The 21,091-nt window shown below is 44.6% G+C and overlaps 1 protein-coding gene across 1 annotated transcript in view; it reads left to right on the top strand.

The window, feature by feature from the left end:
• Nucleotides 1-3,217: 3,217 nt before the first annotated feature.
• The window catches only part of TMEM178B (transmembrane protein 178B), a 395,175-nt gene continuing 377,301 nt past the window's right edge, over nucleotides 3,218-21,091 (top strand). Inside the window, exon 1 of the mRNA XM_010359815.1 lies at nucleotides 3,218-3,599. Coding sequence (XP_010358117.1) covers nucleotides 3,218-3,599 — 382 coding nt within the window. The remainder of the gene's footprint in view (nucleotides 3,600-21,091) is intronic.

Genomic DNA, 21,091 nt, shown 5'->3' with positions numbered 1-21,091 from the left:
CTGCATAGTGCAAAGTGTTTGCTCTTATTTGTTTATCTATTTTCAACGTTGGGGGAGGGTGCACTGGTTAAGGGGGGGGTGGGTAGAAAGGAAGATGAGAAGACACTGGCGCCAAAGTCACTTGGCTGTATGTCGACATCCTAGGGAAGCCAGAGGGCAGAGATCTGGCCAAGGGCGCATGCCTGCAGTCCCTCGACCAGCCGAGCACCCAAGAATCCAGCAGGCCTCTTCAGGCTCTGCTGTCCCTTTGGCAAATCCCATTGCAGAATCCAGGAGTGAAAAGCGAAAGCGAGGCACACCCCTCCCCCACTAGATGGCACTGAAACGCCTCGTTCGCGATTTTCAAAATGCAGGAAAGGGGGAGAGAGAGAGAGAAAAAAAAAAGACAAAACGAATATGGTGGAGGTGCGCTCATTTTGGCTCACAAGCCCCGTTGTGCAAAGCAGGGTGTGAGACATTCTCTTTTTCTCCAGGGCAACTCTTTACCCGGCAATGCCGGACCTCGACTTTGGAGTGAGGGTGAAAACGAGGGGTGAGCATTAGAGTGAAAACCCCAGCGTTTGATGCCGGGAGGGAGGCTCCCAGCCTTTGCGGCGCCGTCTCACGTGAGCAGAGCAGGGGGGCTGAGGTTGGGATGAAGCGGGGCTTGTCTGGGGCCCACCTGCTCAAGGTCTGGGGTCTGGCGCTACCTCCCAGAACCCCTGCAGAGCCTAAACCCAGCGGCCACCCTTACACAATGACAAACCCTACATCGAGGTTTCCTTTAACTCCACCTCCCCTCCTCAACGCTCGAGCTCTCCAGCGTTTTCAAAATATCTACTAACCGACCACCCCACATCCACCATTAAATTTCTCTCCTTGTCTTGAGTGGATCGGCCAAATTTCTTCTTTCTGTTCCTGCTGAGGAGGGAGGGCAGGTGGAGGTGGCTGTGTGTCGGGGTGCCTGGCTCTGGCTTGGGACTGGACTGGGGCTGGTCGGATAACTCCGCAGCCGCTCTCAGCTCAGCCCTGGGTGGAAACGCCTGTAGCTAGCAAGGTAGCGCCTGTGGCTTTCTGGGGGGAGGGGGTGGGGAGAAAGATCAAATGCATCCCGAGACACCAGCGACCCAAACCGGGGACGCAGGGAGCTCGCTCGGCCCCTTTGAAGGCCCACTCTGCAATAAGCAGTTTTTCCTTTAAATAACTGTCGTGGATTTAAGAGAATTTCCCATGGCTGAAAAGAGAAACAGGAGCTGTAGGCAACATCCCTAAATTTATAATAATGCATGTAAACATGCTACATACCACATATATGTATATGTGCATAAATATGGATGTGGTTGGGCACATACCTATCTAGACACCATTGACTTGCCTCGTCAAAGAATAAGACTTAGACATTTCGTGCCTGGGAAATGGTGCAGTTTATCTTTAAGGAGGCTAGAAAAATAAGAGATGAGGCTCACGTTGCACGGATGACATCACTAGCTTTTGGCTGCGCGCTCGGTGTTCTCGTCTGTGGGTTTTAGCCAAGGCTGCAGCTACCCGCGCCCGACGAGAGAGCGCGGCAGCGGCTGCCTCCGGCGCCCGCACCCGGGCGATGCGATTTCCCTAGTCCCCTGGGCGCAGCTTGGGTTCTCGCGCCTCCCGGGCACCAGCCGAGCCTGCCACGCCTCGGAGCCTCCGCGACTAGAGGAGGAGGCGACGAGGGGAAGCCGAGTAACCCAGCCTCCCTCCCCCACCCTCTCCCCATTCATCTCGGCTACCACCGCGCGCCAGCAGCCGGATCGTGGGACTCGGAGGCCGGGACAGGATTCTCTGCACGCTGCCGAGTGAGCCGGCATCTCGGCGCTGGGGTGGGCTGAGAAGAAAATGGTGCAATCTGAGAGCGGCTGAGCCCAGCTGGGCAGAGCAGACGAGGTGCCAGAGTGCCAGGGGCTCAGGTGGCTGGAGAAAGGGGCGGATTGTTTGGAGAGGCCGGGACCGGGGTTTCCTCGGTGCCTGCGGCATTTTCTTTGCACCTGGGCGGCAGGCTCCCGGGGCTCCCGGGTGCCAGATGAGGTGAGGCGGAGGCGTCGCGGGAGAGCCGGGTCCAGAGGTGGCCGGGTGTACACTCCAGGCAGAAGACGGCGCTGGGAAGAGCTGCGTGACGCTCGGGGGCTGGCTGCTGGGCTGGCAGCGCGCCGCGACGGCGTGACCTGTCCATGGTGTTGAAGGCGCGGTGCGCCGAGTCCCCAGCGCCGCGCGCCGCGAGCGCTGCCCGTTGCGCCCTCCGCCGCGCAGCCCGCCCCTCGCGTCGGCCAGCAGCCGCCCAGTCTCCGCAGACCCCAGGCCGGGACTTGTCCGGTAACGCCGCCCGGGTGACCGCGCTGTCGGCCCGAGGGGCCACCTGAATGGCGATGCCAGAGGCAGGGCACCGGGGAGCTCGCGGGGAAAGGTCGGCCGAGACCGTGCGTCCGCTGGGAGTGCGCCTCTGAGCGAAGCACGCGGGTCAGAAGGAGCAACCGACCTGCTGGTGACCAGAGAACGGAGATTTTAAAAGGACCCGACCCAGAGAGGAAGAACATTTCTGGGTGCGCGCCCCAGGTCTTTGCTTGCAGACGGGGAGGGAGAGAGTCTCTGAGCCGGATACCCAGGTGGGACTCGGAGAAGCTGGCCCCAGCACCTGGAGGTTTATTTCGCCCGCCGGACGCATCGGGGGCGTTCCGCTTCACCCGGTGGTCGGGTGGCGCCTCCTGACAGCACCCCCCGTCTCCTTTAGAGAGACAGGCGAGTTCTGTCCCGTCACCATCCTGCACAAAGAAATCCCCGCAAGCCCCACCGCAGCCGAGGACACTTGGCATTTAGTTTCCGGCCCGAGGGCAGCGGCGCCCGAAACCGGGCTGGGGGCTGAGGCAGCCGCTTCGGGGCAGTAGCTTCCTGCGGGGCGGGGAGGGGGCGGGGAGGGGGCGGGAGGCGGCTGCAGTGGGTTCGCCGCCGCCAGAGGCTGCACCTGACCCAGAGGATGCCCAGGAGCCAGCGGGAGCCTCTCCGGATCAGAACTTTTTAGGCCGCCCGCCCCCAGTCCCCACAGTCCCCGGGCCGCGCTCCGGTAGGCGGGGGCCGAGGGGGCGCCGCGGAGCGAGTCCCTCTCCTGCCCCCTCCCCCAGCTCGGCCGCCCGCCGCTTTGTTCCGGGTGCGGCGAGGGAAGGCGAGGCTGCGGCGGATCATGCCCATGGTGTAGCCGCCAAGCGGAGGCATGGCTGCCGGAAGATTATTGCTCTACACCGGCCTCTCGCTAGCGCTCTGCGCCCTCGGCATGCTGGCCGTGGCTATCTGCTCGGACCACTGGTACGAGACGGACGCCAGGAAGCACAGGGACAGGTGCAAGGCCTTCAACACCCGCCGGGTCGACCCCGGCTTCATTTACAACAATAACAACAACTTGCCGCTCCGGGCGAGCCGCTCGCGCCTGGACCGCTGGGAGGGCAAACTCCTCCGGGCGCGGAATCGCCGGCAGCTGTTTGCCATGAGCCCTGCGGACGAGTGCAGCCGGCAGTACAACTCCACCAACATGGGTCTCTGGAGGAAGTGCCACCGGCAGGGCTTCGACCCCGAGATCGCCGCCCTCATTCGGAAAGGTAAGCGCCGGGCGCTAGGCGTGGCGCTGCGGAGAGCCCGGAGCCTCTAGGCCCCGCAGCCCCTCGCGTTTCCTCCCCAGGCCACAGGCTATCAGGTCTCTGGGTTCCAGGCGGTCGGGTTATCCAGGCCTGGCTGAGCCTCGGGGCCGGAACTTGCCTCCCAATAGCTGCTAATGAAGCTTGGTTCAGGCTTAACTCTCTCCCCCGCCTCCCCTTTCGCGCGTCTCTGTCGGGATTCTAGTGGAACCTCATGGTCCAGGGTTCTTATCCAGGATAATGCTTCATCAGACTCTGAGAAGAAGGGAATCTCGAACGGTGTTTGTGCTCTTAAAGGAAGCCCTGTGGGAGTCATGTGTCAGGGGTAGACAGGCTCCCAATACTTTTTGTTGAACTGATTTAATCAAGGGAAATTGGGGGAAACATTTCACAGAGAAGGCCTTATTCATACCAGAAACGTTTGCTGAGCGCTATGCTATACCAGGTATGGTGTAGGCGTTGGTCATATAAACATCATTAAATCACAGCCCCTGTCCTGTAAGCAGCTCGAAGCCAGCTGACCAGCAGCATCATATCACAATTCTTCATGTCTCCTTCTGAAACAGTGGTTGACAGTAGTGACTTTCTTGTGTGCATTGAATATCAACAAGAGCTAATAAGTAAAAACAACAACAAAAAAATAGTTCTTTGAGTAACACCAAAGTGGGCATGTCAGAGAAAAAAAATGAGATTTTCAGAAAATGTATATAAAAATTCCCAAAGTGTATAACCAAAACAGAAAACAAGCTGCATTTGCCAATGATACAAATTTATTTGATACTTTAATATGATTACATTACTTAAAAAATTCTGCTTATCTGATGGAATTTGTAAACCTTGTATGATTTATACTTTGGGAACCATCCTGTTGTCAACCCACTGGAATATTGTTTGAATGTGTATTAATACTGCTTTGAAGAAAGCAATATGTTCTCTTCTATGGTAGTTACATCCCAGGAAGATGTGCAGATTTTATGAGTCTGGTTTTTCCCCCTTGTGTTTCATTCTCTTTAACTATTAAATGGTGATGTCAAGGTGACAAAGATACTATTTGACAATGAGTGACTTTATAACAGTGTTCAGATTCTCAGATTTATAAAGTGTTATTTTATCCATGATTTTCTGCTTTCTTTAAAGTTGAAATGAGAGGAAGTTAGCTGAAATGTAAGGGAGAATTCATGTTAATAATGAACAGCAAACACTGGGAGAATTTGTTGAAGGATGTTCTTACTTTTCCTTCCTTGAATGCCTTCTAGAACAAGAGAGGTATCCCTTCTTGTGTTGGTTAACCCCACTTAGAGAAAGGGGGATGGAATTCATGGTTTCTGGCGGTTCCATTCAGAGCTTTGATTCCCTGTTGCTCTGCTTGGCAGTCTGACTAGAAAGGTTGACTTGGTCTGTGCACCGGAGGGATTGGTTGCCATAGTGACATGTTCTTCCGGTGAAGCTGGAAACACAGTGACAGGGAAAGGGATAGGGGAAGAATGTACAACATTTTGACTTTGTATCGACTGATTTTTAATTGCAGCAACAGAAAATGGACATGGCACAGCAGGGTTATTGAATACACTGATACCTAGAGTTGGCAGGGCATTGTATTTCACTTGAACTAATGGAAATGGTGTTCCCCATCACCCAAAATACAGCAATCACTGTCAGCGGCAAGCACCCGCTTACCATGGCTGTTTCTGTCCATTTGACATTCTTGTTAGGTATTATTGAGATAGATGGCATGCCAGCCTTACAAATCTTGAGAGAGTTAGGGTCACTATCTTCATTTTTAACCTCAAAACACACTCTTTGAAAACCAGATCTTCCTTTTCTGAGCAGCAATAGACACTTTTTGGAAATAAGTGCATGTTATATTAGTAGAATTCACAAGCAAATTCCAATAACATATAGAACATAATTTTTACACTTAATCAGTGTTCCTCTTAGATGGGCAGATTTTATAAGGAAGTTAAAAAGATAAATTGATATCACTATATTTAAATGAGACATTTTAGAAAAAGATGTTTATCTCACATTATTCATTAGAAACTGCCAAAGAGATCTCAGACCTTTGTCTTCTTTGAAATATCTACTTTGATTAAAATTCTGGAAGACATGTATTGGGCAAGGGAAAAGGAAAACCAGAAAAAAGACTTTAAAATCTGTTAATATATAGGAAAATTAGAGACTTATCTAAATGATCTAAAGAACTTAGTTATTTGTTAAATCGATGTTAATTACATTAGAAAGTGCCGTTTGTGCATTTCAACATAAAACCACATAATTAATAAGAAAATGAACGTCAAATCTGTGTTTGATTTGAAGGTAAAGTCATTTGGATTTACAGTCATTCTGAAATCGGCCACTCTCCTCAAGGACCTTCTGCCATGCTGTACCCACACGTATGCATTTCTCATCACTGTGTATTCATTTGTTTGCATTATTAAACTGTAAGTTCCTGGAGGTCAGGAAAGACAATCATTTGTAAAATACATTCACCAGATGCTTGGTATTTGGGAAATATTTCATACAAATTAGATTCACAGAAATGTATCCATCATGAGCTTATTCTAATTAAAGAAACACTTGTGTGAGAATTTAAGTAAAAAATTAGAAAATCATGATGGGAAAATATGAACCAGTGTGGCTGTCAGACCAGGTTAATATTGCAACACATGCTACATAATCTATGAAAGGACAACTTCTTGAGCTTTGCCAAAGAATAAGGAAAACAGACAATTCTTTTTTGGCTAACATGTCACTAAGCAGACACACATCACTTATGGACATTATTTTTTGTGATGGATAAGGTTTCAATTATTTCCTTCTTGAGGGTAAGATTGGATATAGGGTACAGCAAGGGTGGATTACCCTGAATTCCCATTTGATGGTGTCCATGACAAGTCTTAAATCAGGTCCTTTTGTCTTCTTGCTTTTAAATCTCATTCATGTCTCCCTACTAAGTGACTGCAGGCACTGGGGACAGATCAGTGACAAGATCGGTTTCTGAAATCCAAGAGACTTCCAGACCCTTAGGAGGAGGAGCTATAGGTAGGATTTTGTTCTAGGGAACTCTAAGGGATCAATTATATTATTTGGTTTGTACTAAAATGTTATATTGATATGGTTTGAAATAAGAACTTCAACTGATACTCTAAGAACGTTTTATTATTTGAAAATTGGCCTTATAAAAGACTTTGACTTAAATAGTTCCCATAATCACAAAGTGGTTGTCAATACTCCAAAAATAATTTTAAGAAAACATTCACATATTTAAAAATTAATAATGGTATCAGCAAATATTTACTGCACATGTATTGTGTGATGGGCACACATCACTAGGATGAAGAAACGCATAAGACCTGGTCCTTAAAATTTTCATAGTATGTTAGTGTCACAGAAAATAGGTTACAACTACAGGATGATGAGAGCAGCAATAGAAACAGATGCAGAGAAACACAGAGGAAGCGATGGTAGATTGTGTTGGCAGTAGCGGGAGGTAGGCGGGAGGAGGTTAGGGAAAGTTGTCTTGAGGAAATGAAATCTGAACAAGATGTTTGATAAGGTTTGGAGGTGGATGTGGAGGAAGGCTATTTCAGTCAATGGGCCAGAATATGCACAACCATAGAGGTGTGGAACAGCAGTTTGGCCTTGTGAGTGTTGATTTCTGGGGCAAGGAGAAGGAGCAGACCAGGAGCTGGAGAGCAGGCATGGACCAAGTCAGGGAACTTGTATATCAAATCCCCTATAGCTATGCTGCCCAGCTGGGGAGCCACTACCCACATGTGGCTGTTTAAGTGAACAATAACCAAAGTTAAATAAAATAGACTGGGCACAGTGGCTTACGCCTGTAATCCCAGCACTTTGGGAGGCCGAGGCAAGTGGATCACTTGAGGTCAGGAGTTCGAGACCAGCCTGGCCAACACGGCAAAACTCCATCTCTACTAAAAACACAAAAATTAGCTGGACCTGGTGGTATGTGCCTGTGATCCTAGCTACTTGGGAGGCTGAGGCAGGAGTGGAAGTTGCAGTGATCCGATATCGTGCCATTGCACTCCAGCCTCGGTGACAGAGCGAGACTCCATCTCAAAAAACAAACAAAAATTATTTCTTTAGTTGTATTGGCCACATTTCACATGTCCAATAGCTATATGTGCCTACTGGCTATTGTGTGGGACAGTGCAGATTACAGTGAACATTACTGCCGTCAGAGAAAATTCTATTGGACAGCTGCCACATAGAGCCTATAGCCTCTAAAAGAACCAAGCACATACTTTGTTTCAGATGAATATAATTCCATGATAACTTGGGTTTAAATTTAAGTAGATCATTCTACACTTTAAGAAACTTTGCTACTTGAATATATTGGGCAGAAGGCTTTAGTTCATGGTCAGTTATAGTAAATCTGTATTTTAATTTCCCATCATCAACTCACAGAATTCTCACAAGCTTCTCGCTTCTTCCCCCCTGTCCTCTCCATCTCCATTAAACATCACTTGCAAAATTGATGGGGTGGGAAAGAGATTAATAATAATTATAGCCAACCTTGATGCCAGGTCTCTCCTAAAAGTTTTACATGTATTAGCTAACTTATTGTTCATAATAACCCTCGAAAGTATTAGTATTATTTTAAATTCTCATCCTAAAGTTGAGGGAACTGAGGCACATAAAGGTCAGATAACTCGCGAAGTCTCACAGTGAGTTAGGAAACGAAGGTGTCAGAGTTCGAATTCTGGCTCCAGGTGTGGGAACACACCTACCACACTCTACCATCATCTTAGAATCTATTGGGGCAGGAGTAAGGTAGAGAAGAAACTGGGATATTGATTCCACAAATTGAGTGGAAAAAGGAAATAATACTCTTGGAATCTCAATTCTAAATGGAAGTAATTAGAGTGGCTCACACACCCTGTTTTGAAGCTCACTGACCAAAGTGCATACACATTTTGTCATATAACTTTTGTGTATTTACTTTGCTCGCTGTGGTAAATGATGAAGTTATAGACATGAAGGACACATTCATTCATTCAACAAGTATTTATTGAGGGCCTGTGGGCTGTACATCAGGTCCAGTGTTGGGCCACATGGAGAAGCTTACATTCCAGAGGGGAGAGATGGACAATAAATAAATACTCATGGCCAGGCATGGTGGCTCATGCCTGTAACCCCAGCATTTTGGGAGGCCGAGGTGGGCAGATCATGAGGTGAAGAGATCGAGACCATCCTGGTCAATGTGGTGAAACCCTGTGTCTACAAAACATATAAAAATTAGCTGGGCTTGGGGGCCCGTGCCTGTAATCCCAGCTACTCGGGAGGCTGAGGCAGGAGAATGGCTTGAATCCGGGAAGTGGAGGTTTCAGTGAGCCGAGATCGTGCCTCTGTACTCTAGCCTGGGTGACACAGCGAGACTCCATCTGAAAAAAAATACTCGTAGAGTAAAAATAATATCGAATATATGAATCATGTGTAATATAGCACAGGGTAGTGGGTACCATGAAGGTCTGCCCTTAGGAAGTGCAAAGGGGAAGAATGACAAGCAAACCAAAAATGAAACGCAGTCATGTGCCCCATAACATTTTGGTCAAAGACAGACTGCACATATGGCAGTGGTCTCATAAGGTTATCATGGAGCTGAAAAATTCTTATGGCCTAGTGATATCATAGAAGTCACAGTGCAACAACCCATTACTCCTGTGTTTGTGTTGATGCTGGTGTAAACAAACGTACTGCACTGCTGGTGGTATAGAAGTCTAGCACAATTATGTACAGTATGTAATACTTGATAGTAAAATGACTGTTACTGGTTTATGTATTTACTATGATATACTTTTAATCATTATTTTAGAGTGTACTCCTTCTGCTTATAAAAAAAGTTAACAGTAAAACAGCCCCAGGCAGGTCCTTCAGGGGGGATTCCAGAAGAAGGCATTGTTATCATAGGAAATGACATCTCCATGTATGCCATTGCCCCTGAAGACCTTCCAGTGGGACAAGATGTGGAGGTGGAAGACAGCGAGACTGATGATCCCAACCCTATGCAGGCCTAGGTTAATGTGTGTGTGTGTCTTAGTTTTTAACAAAAATGTTTCACAAGTTGAAAAATAAAAAATTTTATAAACAGAAAAAAGCTTATAGGATAAGGCTATAAAGAAGGAGGCTGGGCATGGTGGCTCATGCCTGTAATCCCAACACTTTGGGAGGCTGAGGCAGGTGGATTACCTGAGGTCAGGAGTTCGAAACCAGCCTGGCCAACATGGTGAAACCCTGTCTCTACTAAAAATACAAAAAATTAACTGGGCATGGTGGCACATGCCTGTAATCCCAGCTACTCAGGAGGCTGAGACAGGAGAATTGCTTGAACTTGGGAGGCAGAAGTTGTAGTGAGCTGAGATCGTACCTTTGCACTCCAGCCTGGGCAACAATAGTGAAACTCCATCTCAAAAAAAGAAAAAAAAAACAGAAAGAAAATATTTCATACAGTTGTAAAGTTAAAAGAATTAAAAAGCATATAAAGTAAAAAATCTACAGTGAGCTGAGGTAATTGTTGGAAAAAGAAAGATATTTTGTATACATTTGGTGTAGCCTAAGTGCACAACATTTATAAGGTCTACAGTAGTGTACAGTAGTGTCCTAGGCCTTCACTGTCACTCACCACTCACCTCTCACTCACTGACTCACCCAAAGCAACTTCCAGTTTTCCAAGCTCCATTCGTGGTAAGAGTCTCCCCAGGTGTACCATTTTTTGTCTTCTCTACTGCATTTCGACTCCATCTTTCTTATGTTTAGAAACACGAGTACTTACCATTGTGTTATAATTGCCTACAGTATTCAGTACAGTAACATGCTGTTCAGGTTTATAGCCTCAGAGCAATAGGCTAAGCCACATCACCTTGGTGTGTACTAGGCTACACCATCCAGGTTGTGGAAGTACACTCTGATGTCTGCATGATGACAAAATCGCCTAACGATGCATTTCTCAGAACATATCCCTGTCGTTCAGTGACATGTGGCTGTAGTTCCATTAGTTTTAATTTTATAACACAAGGAGCCTTTGGATGCTGCAAGGAAAAGAGGTGGCAAACCTAATATAGACTGGAGTTCAGGAGGTTTCATTAGCCGAGGGGCCTCCACAGGCTGTTTCTTTCTGCACTCTTTATTTCATTCCTAGAGGGCAGGAACTGTTTAATTTCTGAAACACGCTTGGGGTCCTGTACTTAGTAGGTTTTGAAAAACTGTTTGCCGATTGATTAAAAAACTTAAGACATACTCACCTTCAAAGAAACACATGCAAACATCCGTAGTCTTGTATACATGATGTGCACCTCCTTGCATATATGCCATGTGTATGCCTGTATTAATAAATAAACACACTCATAGTCCCACCTCTTCTCCTCAATTATCCTAAAACTCAACTAACCAGTGAAAGTCAATGGTTCGAGAAGAAAACCTGTGACTCACCGGGCAAATGAATGGATGGAGTAAAGAGATGTGGTTTTGAGAACCTGCTGTGTGCAGAGCTCTTTGCTAGGTGTGGAGGGAGAACAAAAAGGCATGGTTGGTTCTTGTCTTAAGGGAGCTTACACTCCAGCTCATGGTTTCCCAAGTTCATTGTCATGTGCAGTGGTATCAGGTGTTTCCTCAGGAGGTCTTACCTGCGTCAATTGGATCAGGAATCAACTAGTCAGGGAATGCAGGAGTGAGCTCTTTTTATTGAGTCAACAAAGTCTAGAGCCTTTTTTTTTCTGAAGAGGTCAGTTTATTTATTCTTTTACTGTAGGGTCAGTAAGGATCAATTAGAGGATCAATACTGTATATTCCACTTTGGATTGTTGGTTAAAAACATTTCCCCCTCTTTGCTATTAGTAAGTAATCCTAGGCCTTCAGGCAGAATGCGAACCACACTCTGGGTTAGTGTGACCCATCATACACAAACACGCACCCCCCACACGCACACATCTAGATGTTAGATGTCAGAATCACCGGCGTTTATTTAGATGCAGATATGTTCATAACTTACTACCCCCAAATGATACACAGAGAGAGGAGGAAGGGTGTGACTTGGTGGATGAATAGATGGAAAAATCATCCTAATGTCTTGATTGCTGTTTCTGAGAGAATTCATACCCTTCTTTTATACGACTTATTTTCTCATATGTAAAATAATGTGTTTCGATTCTATAAACTCCAAGCCCTTTTACACTTTTACATTTGATGAGAAAGTTAGATCTAGGTGACAAAAAGTAGATAATAGGTACATGGTTGAAGGAGGGTGAAAAGATGGGCAAGGTGAAAGTTGATGGGGGGTGGGAAGAGAAAGAGAGAGGGAAGGAGGGAGGGAGGGAGAGAGAGAGAGACAGACAGAAAGCGATTTCTAAAGAGATCATCCCGGGTGCTAGTTTGCAATAGGAATAGCTAATTTCTTACCACTATACAATCATGTAATAAAAATGAACTTTTCCTCTTTCGAATGGCTTGAAATGTGATGTGCAGATCAGGGTTTAAAGTGAAAAACCTAAGAGAAAGGTGATGATAGATGCACAACAGTGTGAATGTACTTAATGCCTCTGGACTTTAAAAGTGGAAAATGGTAAATTCCCCTATGAAAATAAATATAACATTTAAACACTCAATGAAGAAAGGAACTGGATTCTGTTTAGTGTGTGGAATACTTCATAGCCAAGTCTCTTCATTTATTCAGCACAATTTTTTTCTTTTTTTTTTGAGACGGAATCTCTCTTTTGTTGCCCAGGCTATGTAGTTGGGATTACAGGCACACTCCACCATGCCTGGCTAAGTTTTGTATTTTTAGTAGAGATGGGACTTCACCATGTTGGCCAGGCTGGTCTCGAACTCCTGAACTCAGGTGATACGCCCTCCTCGGCCTCCAAAAGTGCTGGGATAACAGGCATGAGCCACCATGCCCGGCCGATTCAGCACATTTATTGAGCACCTATGTATTAGGCACAGCCAAAGTATGCTTGGGATGCAGAAGTTAATAAAATACAAAATTCCTGCCCTCACAGAGCTTACAACTAAACATTTTTGAGCTTTAGATTTTTTTTTTCCTTTTTCTAAACAGAGCTTTTAAGGAGTACCAATACACAAGACAAGGAAAACTAATGAATACATCCCTTGGGACATTTAAAAATCATTGAATGGTGAAGAATATTTCACTGAACTTATTTAAAAAATGTCTATTAAGCACCAACAATGCCAGGCACATTACTTGAGGTGAAGGATTTTGAGTGAAATCTGTTGTTTCTGTTCTCATGGAGCTAAAAAGTGAGGAGATAGGCAGGGAAACTCACAAGTACAAGCACCCTGGTTGGTTCTACGGGAGATTTCTGTGCTGGGAACCGGAATGACTGGGCCCCATCTGGGAGCAGTCAGGGCATGTTTTGCAGAAAAGGCGACCTGCGATCGATCCTAAAATGTTCTTAGAGAGATATTTGTGGATTGATAAGGTGGAATCTCAGCCTCACTTAAATGTTTTAAGCCCTGACTAGGTAATGCTTGTCTAGTCGCCCTGCCACCGTGCTTGTCCCCTAGATGCCTGTCCTTCTCCTAAAAGGCAGCCATTGCTGCCCAAATTTTATGAATCACATCATATCAGAGATCGTATATTCATAATGTTTAAAAACAGCAAGTATAAATATAAGCCGGGCAGCAAACAGGTGATTCAAGGATGAAAAGAGTTTATTGTTTTGTAATTTTTTTTTTTTGAGACCTAGTCTCACTCTATTGCCCAGGCTTGAGTGCAGTGGCACGATCTTGGCTCACTGCAACCTCCGCCTCCCAGGTTCAAGTGATTCTCCTGCCTCAGCCTCCTGAGTAGCTGGGATTACAGGCACCGGTCAGTGCTCCTGGATAATTTGTATTCTTTCTTTTTTGCTTTTTTTTTTTTTTTTTTTTTTTTTTAGTAGAGATGGGGTTTCACCATGTTGGCCAGGCTGGTCTCAAATTCCTGACCTCAGGTGATCCACTGGCCTCAGCCTCCCAAAGTGCTGGGATTACAGGTGTGAGCCACTGTGCCTGGCCTATTTTTTGTAAATTTGTGTGCACAGAGATGGCATTTAAAGGACCTTCCAGGAGTCACTAGGATTCATCTACAGGTGATGTTTCGTTTGAGTACAAGCTGCTGCGAGCATTCACAGAACTTTGACAGATTTAGTGCTTTTATGGGAGACTGCAGTATCTGAATTATTTCAATTGATTTTTTTTTTTTTTTTGGCGTCAAAGTATTTTGCCAAGAAAAGGCAATTTACTTTATATTAGGTCATCTTCACGCATTTATATCATTTCCTGCTTTTTAAAATTCCCTGGTGTTCTATATTCTGGAGCTCACTCTGTTGGACACTTTATTTGCTCTGGAGTCCCTCTCATTCAGTTTTGCCCTCAATTTCTCTTCATCTTTATAATAGTGATTCTATTTAGGCAATGCAGCTCCATTTCCCCAAGGGCCTGGAGTATTTCGCAGGCCTGGATGGGCTAGGGTTGTTTTTACCTGAAAGAAGCTCCATGCTCAGGCGATGCTGCCTGCTCACTGGCACAACACCGGAGAGAGATGGGGCACTCTATCATGAGGCTGAAGACGTGCGAGCCTGTGGCCTGGCCCTTCCATTTATGAGCACATGAAGCCCATCCAAGAATGTCCATGGCACCACTGTTTGTGACAGTATCACAAAATAAACAAAAGATTTAAATGTTCATTAATAAGAAGATAGATAATGTATGGTATATTCATACAATAGAAATGATCACGGTATATTTGAAATACATGTGTTAATATTAATTAATTATTATTATTTTTTGAGACCAAGTCTTACTCTGTTGCTCAGGCTGGAGTGCAGTGGTGTGATCTTGGCTCACTGCAACCGCCATCTCCTGGGTTCAGGTGATTCTCGTGCCTCAGCCTCCTGAGTAGCTGCGACTACGGGCACCTGCCACCACTCCTGGCTAATTTTTGTATCTTTAGTAGGGATGGGGTTTTCCCATGTTGTCCAGGCTGGTCTCAAACTCTTCACCTCAAGTGATCTGCCTGCCTTGGGCCTTCCAAAGTGCTGGGGTTACAAGCTTGAGCCATCATGCCTGACCCAATTAATATTAAAACATGTATTTCAAATATACTGTGTTCATTTCTATTGTATAACACATGTATGTTAATATTATTACATGAAGCACATGTATATGTTTCCAAATGGATAAACACAACTTTGAGTAAGAAAGGTAGAGTGCAGAATGAAATATAGGATAGGATACCATTTATACGAAGTTCAAAAACAGGTAAAACCATATTAGATATTCTCTAAAGAAACATATTTGCATTGTATGCATAAAAATATGCGTGAGACTAATAAACACAAAATGAAGGATGGTGTTTACTTTTCTCAAGAAAGGGAAAGAAGTGGAATTGGGAAGGGTACCAGGGAACTTCCAAAGCATCTATGATATTTTATTTATGTATTTATTTTTTTGAGACAGAGTCTTGCTGTGTCACCCATCCTGGAGTGAAGTGGTGTGATTTCTGCTCATTGCAACCTCCATCTCCTGGGTTCAAACGATTCTTGTGCCTCAGCCTTGATTACAGGCACTTGCCACCATGCCCAGCTGATTTTTATATTTTCAATAGAGACGGAGTTTCACCATGTTGGCCAGGCTATTCTTGAACTCCTGACCTCAAGTGATCTGCCCGCCTTGGCCTCCCAAAGTGCTGGGATTACAGGTGTGAGCCACCGCATCTGGCCTGATATTTTGTTTTTTGAAAACAAAAAAGATCTGAAGCAAATATTCACATGCATGCACATTCAAGCCATATGAGTGATTGCTACAATTCTGATAAGAAAGGTAAAATTTTATTCAGATTGTGTTGTTCAGTGTGCAGGATGCAGTTTCTTTAAGGAAAATTACCAGAAAACTTTGTCTTTGGGGCAGTCTGTGGTTGACTTTTGTAACTAGTAACAAGAAGCATTTAGAAAAAAGGGGAATCAGTTCATCCCTAACCAACATTTTCCCTGAAAGTAGCTATTAGGGAAGAGTGTAGACAGAATAACATTTTGCTTTATTCCCTTCTGATGTGTAAGAGGGGGAAATCAGGGCTTTACAATGATTGATTACTGAGTTGGAGACTAATGGACAAGTCATTCCACCCGCTTTTAAATTTCCTGCTGCTTGTGGAGAAAAAAATCAAGAATTCCAAGAGCCAGAAAGTTGAACTAAAGTCACTTTTTCAATTAACTTGATCATAGATTGAACTTTAAATAGATAGAGCACTGAGACAGAGAGTAACCAGCTATTGAGGGTATGAGACAAACCCAGGGTTGAGCACAGACCTCTCAAAAGGCATTTTAACCCGAGGGAAGAGAATTCAGTGAGAACTAGTAAAGAAAAGGTGAGAAGTGATTAAAAAAAAAAAAGAAATAGAGTATAGTTGTCTTCTTTAGCAGTTTTCATATCACTTTTGAAACTGAGTAGAGAGTGAAACTTCAAGTCATTTTACTACTGATGAGTAAGTTATCAATAATTTATTCTTAAAATTCTGAGGGTGGCTTCAGCCAAGAGTCCCTATGTTAAGATAAGGTGTTTCTGCCTTCTCTATTTATACAAACTATAGCTGGAATGAAAAATCCCCTCAGAATTGTAGCAAGAACTCCATTTTTTTCAGTTGATAATACTTTAAAAAACCCAAAGCTGGCCTCTCATTACCAAGGGATCATGAAAGTTCCAAGGGATTTCAGGGGTGTTGAAGCAGAATAACTTCAGTGCTCATGTTTTGGTAAACACAGGGCTGGAAGAGATGCCCAGATGCAGCCCCGGACAGGCCAGTGCTGAAGGTCCCAGGTGGGTGATCTGCTTCGTTCTTGATGCTCTGCAGGGAGGGAGACATGTTGCACTTCGTGAGGCGAATGACCTTCCACTTTGGAAGAGGCTGGCCTCTGTGTCTTCAACCTCTTCTCTCTCACTCCTTCCTCAATGTCAACATCAACCGACTGGAAGGTGACTTGCTTGGCCCTTTTTCTTTTTAGTTGTGGCTTCTCTGCTTGCCTGGCTTTCTTTCCTTCCTCATGTGCCCCTCCCATGCACTCGCGTGTGCTAGGTTTCCTCACCCATCCCCCTCCTGGGACTGCTCCTGAAAAACCTCACCTCCCTGGCTTTCCAGACACCGTTCTCTACCAGATCTGTTTGTAGCTCTATTCTTATTCTTTCTCCTTTGCCAGTTTTTCTTCCTCAGACTGTGTGGATATCCTTCAGAATTCCACTTCTCTTTCTCACTCTTCACCTTCTCCTGGATCAGTCTCAGTCATGTCTAGGGCCATTTTCTTTTACGCTCACGACTAGTTGCACCGGGAATCTCTAGCCAGTCTTTCCATCCAAGCATCTTGCCCATTGGATATCTCCACTAGGATCACCCGTGGGTCCAAAGGAATCTATTTTATCTTTTTCCTCCAGACTCATCTCTTCTTCATTTTCCTCTGTCTTGGAGAACATAGCTTATTGCTTCTCTACTTGCCAAAACCAGGGACTCAGAGCTCATCTTCAAGGTTCTCTTCTCTTCTGCCCGACTCACCCAAGCAGTGAACAAGTCACTTTAACTCCTAAAAACTTTTATGTCCATCTCCCCATCCTATCCTAGGGTCCTTCCTGGTCTCCTGGGCTCTGGCAGCACTGTCTACTTGGTTTCTCTCTTCTCTAATCTCTTGTCAGGGCTTCCTATTCAGAGCGATTTTCCTTAAATACAACACTAACATGTTATTACTTTTCTTCAAACCCTTCAGTGGCTCTCCACAGCCTACCATCAGAGTAAAGTCCATAATCCTCATCATGGCACATGGCACATAAGGCCCCACCAGTCTGGTGACATGACTGTCCCCACCTTCCCATCTTGCCATTCCATTCTCTTCCATACTTTTCTCCACACCAGCATACTCTGCTCTAGTCATGATGAAGAACTCCTGGGTCCCCAAACAAGCTAAGCTATTTTATCCCTTGGGAGTTTTTGCTTATGACGCTCCCTTTGTCTGGAAGCCTCCTCCCCATCTCGGCCCTCTCCCTCCAAGTCTGCCTGTCCAGTGCCCGCAAATCCCATAGGAATCAGCCTAAAGCCCTTTCTCCCAGTCCTTCTGGATGTCCCCTCAACTACCAGGTGGAAGTGCTTTCTCCCTCCTTTAGGCTTCTGGACACACCAAACATACTTTCTTTCCAGCAATAGTGACATTTTGTCATATTTATTTGCTTACCCATATGTTTCCTCCCTTTTGAGACCATTTTGGAACTATTTCCTATTCACCTTTTTATCCTCAGGGTTTTGCATCATGCATGGGCCATAATAGGTACTTAGGAAATATTTGTTGAATGAATGAAAGTTTATCTCAGTTAATGTACTAGATCTGGAAATCTCATGTTAAAAAGATTCATAACTTAATTGGGCTAGGGTGGGGGATTCACTATTAAAAGGAACCCTGATGTGAATTGTTTTGTAATGCATATGATGAACTTCAATTTATTTTCTTTTTTAAGGTTTATTTTTTCTTAAAGCCTCCATATCCCCAATTCGCAAAGCAATTTAAAGTCTAGCCACCACTTCATGATAATCTTGCCCACTTTTGCTACCCTTCATGTCTTTCCCAGACTGTTCCTCTCATCAGCATCCTTGGATACAGAGAAGCCTACTTCCATTCTTGTTCCTATCATGAATATAAGAATTTCCAAATTTGCTTCTGGACCTTTACATTTTTTTTAAAAAATTTAATTTTAGAGACAGGGTCTCACTCTGTGGCCCAGGCTGGAGTGCAATGGTGCAATCATAGCTCACTGCACCTTTGGACTACTGACCTCAAGGGGTCCTCCCACCTCAGCATCCCAAACCCCAGAGTTTTGGAGTTACAGGAGTGAGCCACTGCACCCAGCCCACTTCTGAGTCTTTTACTGGCATATCCGACTATTCCCTCAGCATCCTTTTCCAAGTTTCTCAATGTTTATCATCAGTAATGTCTTCGGGTTGTCCTGATGAAGCCTCTCTCTCAAACGTTGCTGAGAGCAGCCTCCTCATATCTCCTCTGATGGTGACTTTGGTCAGATAATGAAAACAGACTGATGAAGGAAGGCAAACTGTGCCTTCTGTAATTTCCTCTTCTTTGGTTCATTCCTCAGTTCACTTTTCATGACTTTCAAAAGGAGTGGGTCAGTGATGTTGGGAAAACATGGTGGGTATCTGCCTCTGATTCTCTGATATATCTGTCCCTATTGTGGTAGGTGAATGTTACAGAAAGCATTTGTCCCCTATAAGGGGATTCAGGGACAGAGAGATGTCATGGCCACACCTTTTCTTACAAAGACCACCAAATTCCAGGTTAACAATACGTGAGAGAGGTTCACTCATTAGGGTCTCACGGAGAAGCAGATTCTCTTTGGAAATGCCTACAACTATTGTTCAGTCCAGGTCATGTCACAGTCAGGATTATAAGGACTTCTCCTTTAGCCATAAGATCTGAAGGGCACAGCCCATTGCCATCTAACTCAGATAAGCAGAGTAACTATTTTGCTTTTAGTAGATAAATATAGATATAGCTGCATTGCTTGGCTCTCTAAACTAGGTTGAATAAATGATTCATATCAAGGAAACATTCCCTGTGACCGCCATAACTCCTGAATTTATATTAGGAGTTAACTATGCTGGGTTAAGCTGGAAAATGATTTCCAGCACTTTCTGCCCAAGTTGTATAAAGTGCTATAGGTCAAAATTCAGCAATAGCCATTGGGTAGACATTTCTGTTAAACTTGTGTTTTGAAGAGCTGACTTTAATTGTAAAAAATAATTGTACATATTATTAATGAGTTATACAGTAATTCAAGTTTCATAAAATGGTGGGTAACCCTTTCCCTGGAAAACGATCTCTTGTTATATATATATTTATTTAAAAACCTGTAGGAACCCAGTGGTCTATTTCAAACTGAAGGTGGAATTTCTTCTCTTTGGGTCAGCAGAGTTGTTAACATTTCAAAGAAGGACATTTGTGCTCCTCTGCCAGCAGCATGCCTGTAGCAGCTTTTATTACACATATCCGTAGTGGTGTGGTGGCTGGCTGGGCGCTTGTAGATCAATAAGTTGCTAAAAAGGGAGCTGCATCAGAGACCATAATGTCTTCTTCAGTAGGAGATAGATTGTCTCCAGGTAGTGAAGTGCATTTAGGAAAAACAACAATAATGTCCCTGCATTGAGATCCTTATTATTTAGAAGAAAGAAATAGACTCTTTCAAGGTGATGAGTCCTAGAATATACTTTGTTAATTTTTTGAGATGGAGTCTCGCTCTGTCTCCCAGGCTGGAGTGTGGTGGCGTGATCTCGGCTCACTGAAACTTCTGCCTCCTCTGCTCAAGTGATTCTCCTGCCTCAACCTCCTGAGTAGCTGGGACTACAGGCATGCACCACCAAGGCTAATTTTTGTATTTTTAGTAGAGACAAGGTTTCACCATGTTGGCCAGACTGGTCTTGAACTCCTAACTTCAAGTGATCTACCCACCTCAGCCTCCCAAAGTGCTGGGAATATAAGCGTGAGCCACCACGCCCTACCCAATGTACTTTAACATGCTAAAGATACATTCCAGGAGGTCTCATGTCTACTGTTATAGCTGAATTCCATACAAAGTCAGCTTCTGTTAATGGAAGAATTCCCAGACTGAGAAAGGATTAGTTGCCTTGGTCTCAAATATTTCTTGATTATAGTAATTCTTGGTTATAGTAATTCTTGGTTACCCTACCAATTTAAAAAAACCTTGTAATCTGAAAACTGATTTTTAAGATACTTGGGTGGGCTTGAATAAAGCATCAGTGAGGAACTAGGAAAGGTAAAGGCCCTGGAAATAAAGTGATATAGACGGAAGTGGAGGGTAATGGAAACCTGCAGAAGACAGCATGAACCTCCTTGGCTGAGTTTCTTGACTTGAAGGCTGGGGACACTTAGAGTGCAGAATGTACTTATGTACAGGTGAGGTCCTAGATGCATATGAATCGAGGGAGGATGGTGACTTTTTCCAGTGGGGTAACAATTTCTACTTTATGCTTCTCCTTCATGATGCATGGGTAAATTAAATATGTTATATATTCACTTGTTCAACAAATATTTGGTGAATACTTACATGTCATAATTTGTACAGGGGGCTTAGGATGCAGTAGTTTACTAAATAGGCAAAAGCCTTTGCCTATATGGAGCGCATATTCCAGTGAGAAAATGGACAATAATAAGATAAATAAGTAAAACCTATAATACATTATTAGATAAAGCTTAGTGCTAAGGAGAAGAAAGCAAAGCATGGAAAAGGGATAGGAAATGTGAGGTGGAGAGTTGAAATTGCAGATGGGGTGGCCAGAGAAGAGTGCACTAAGAAGCTGATGTTTGAGTCAAGGTCTGAAGGACATAAGGAACTAGCTATGGGGCTCTCTGAGGAAGAGGATTTCAAGGGGAGGGAAT

The sequence above is a fragment of the Rhinopithecus roxellana genome, chromosome 6 (assembly GCF_007565055.1).
Source record: "Rhinopithecus roxellana isolate Shanxi Qingling chromosome 6, ASM756505v1, whole genome shotgun sequence".
NCBI lineage: Eukaryota > Metazoa > Chordata > Mammalia > Primates > Cercopithecidae > Rhinopithecus > Rhinopithecus roxellana.
This window is presented reverse-complemented; position numbering and strand designations above follow the sequence as displayed.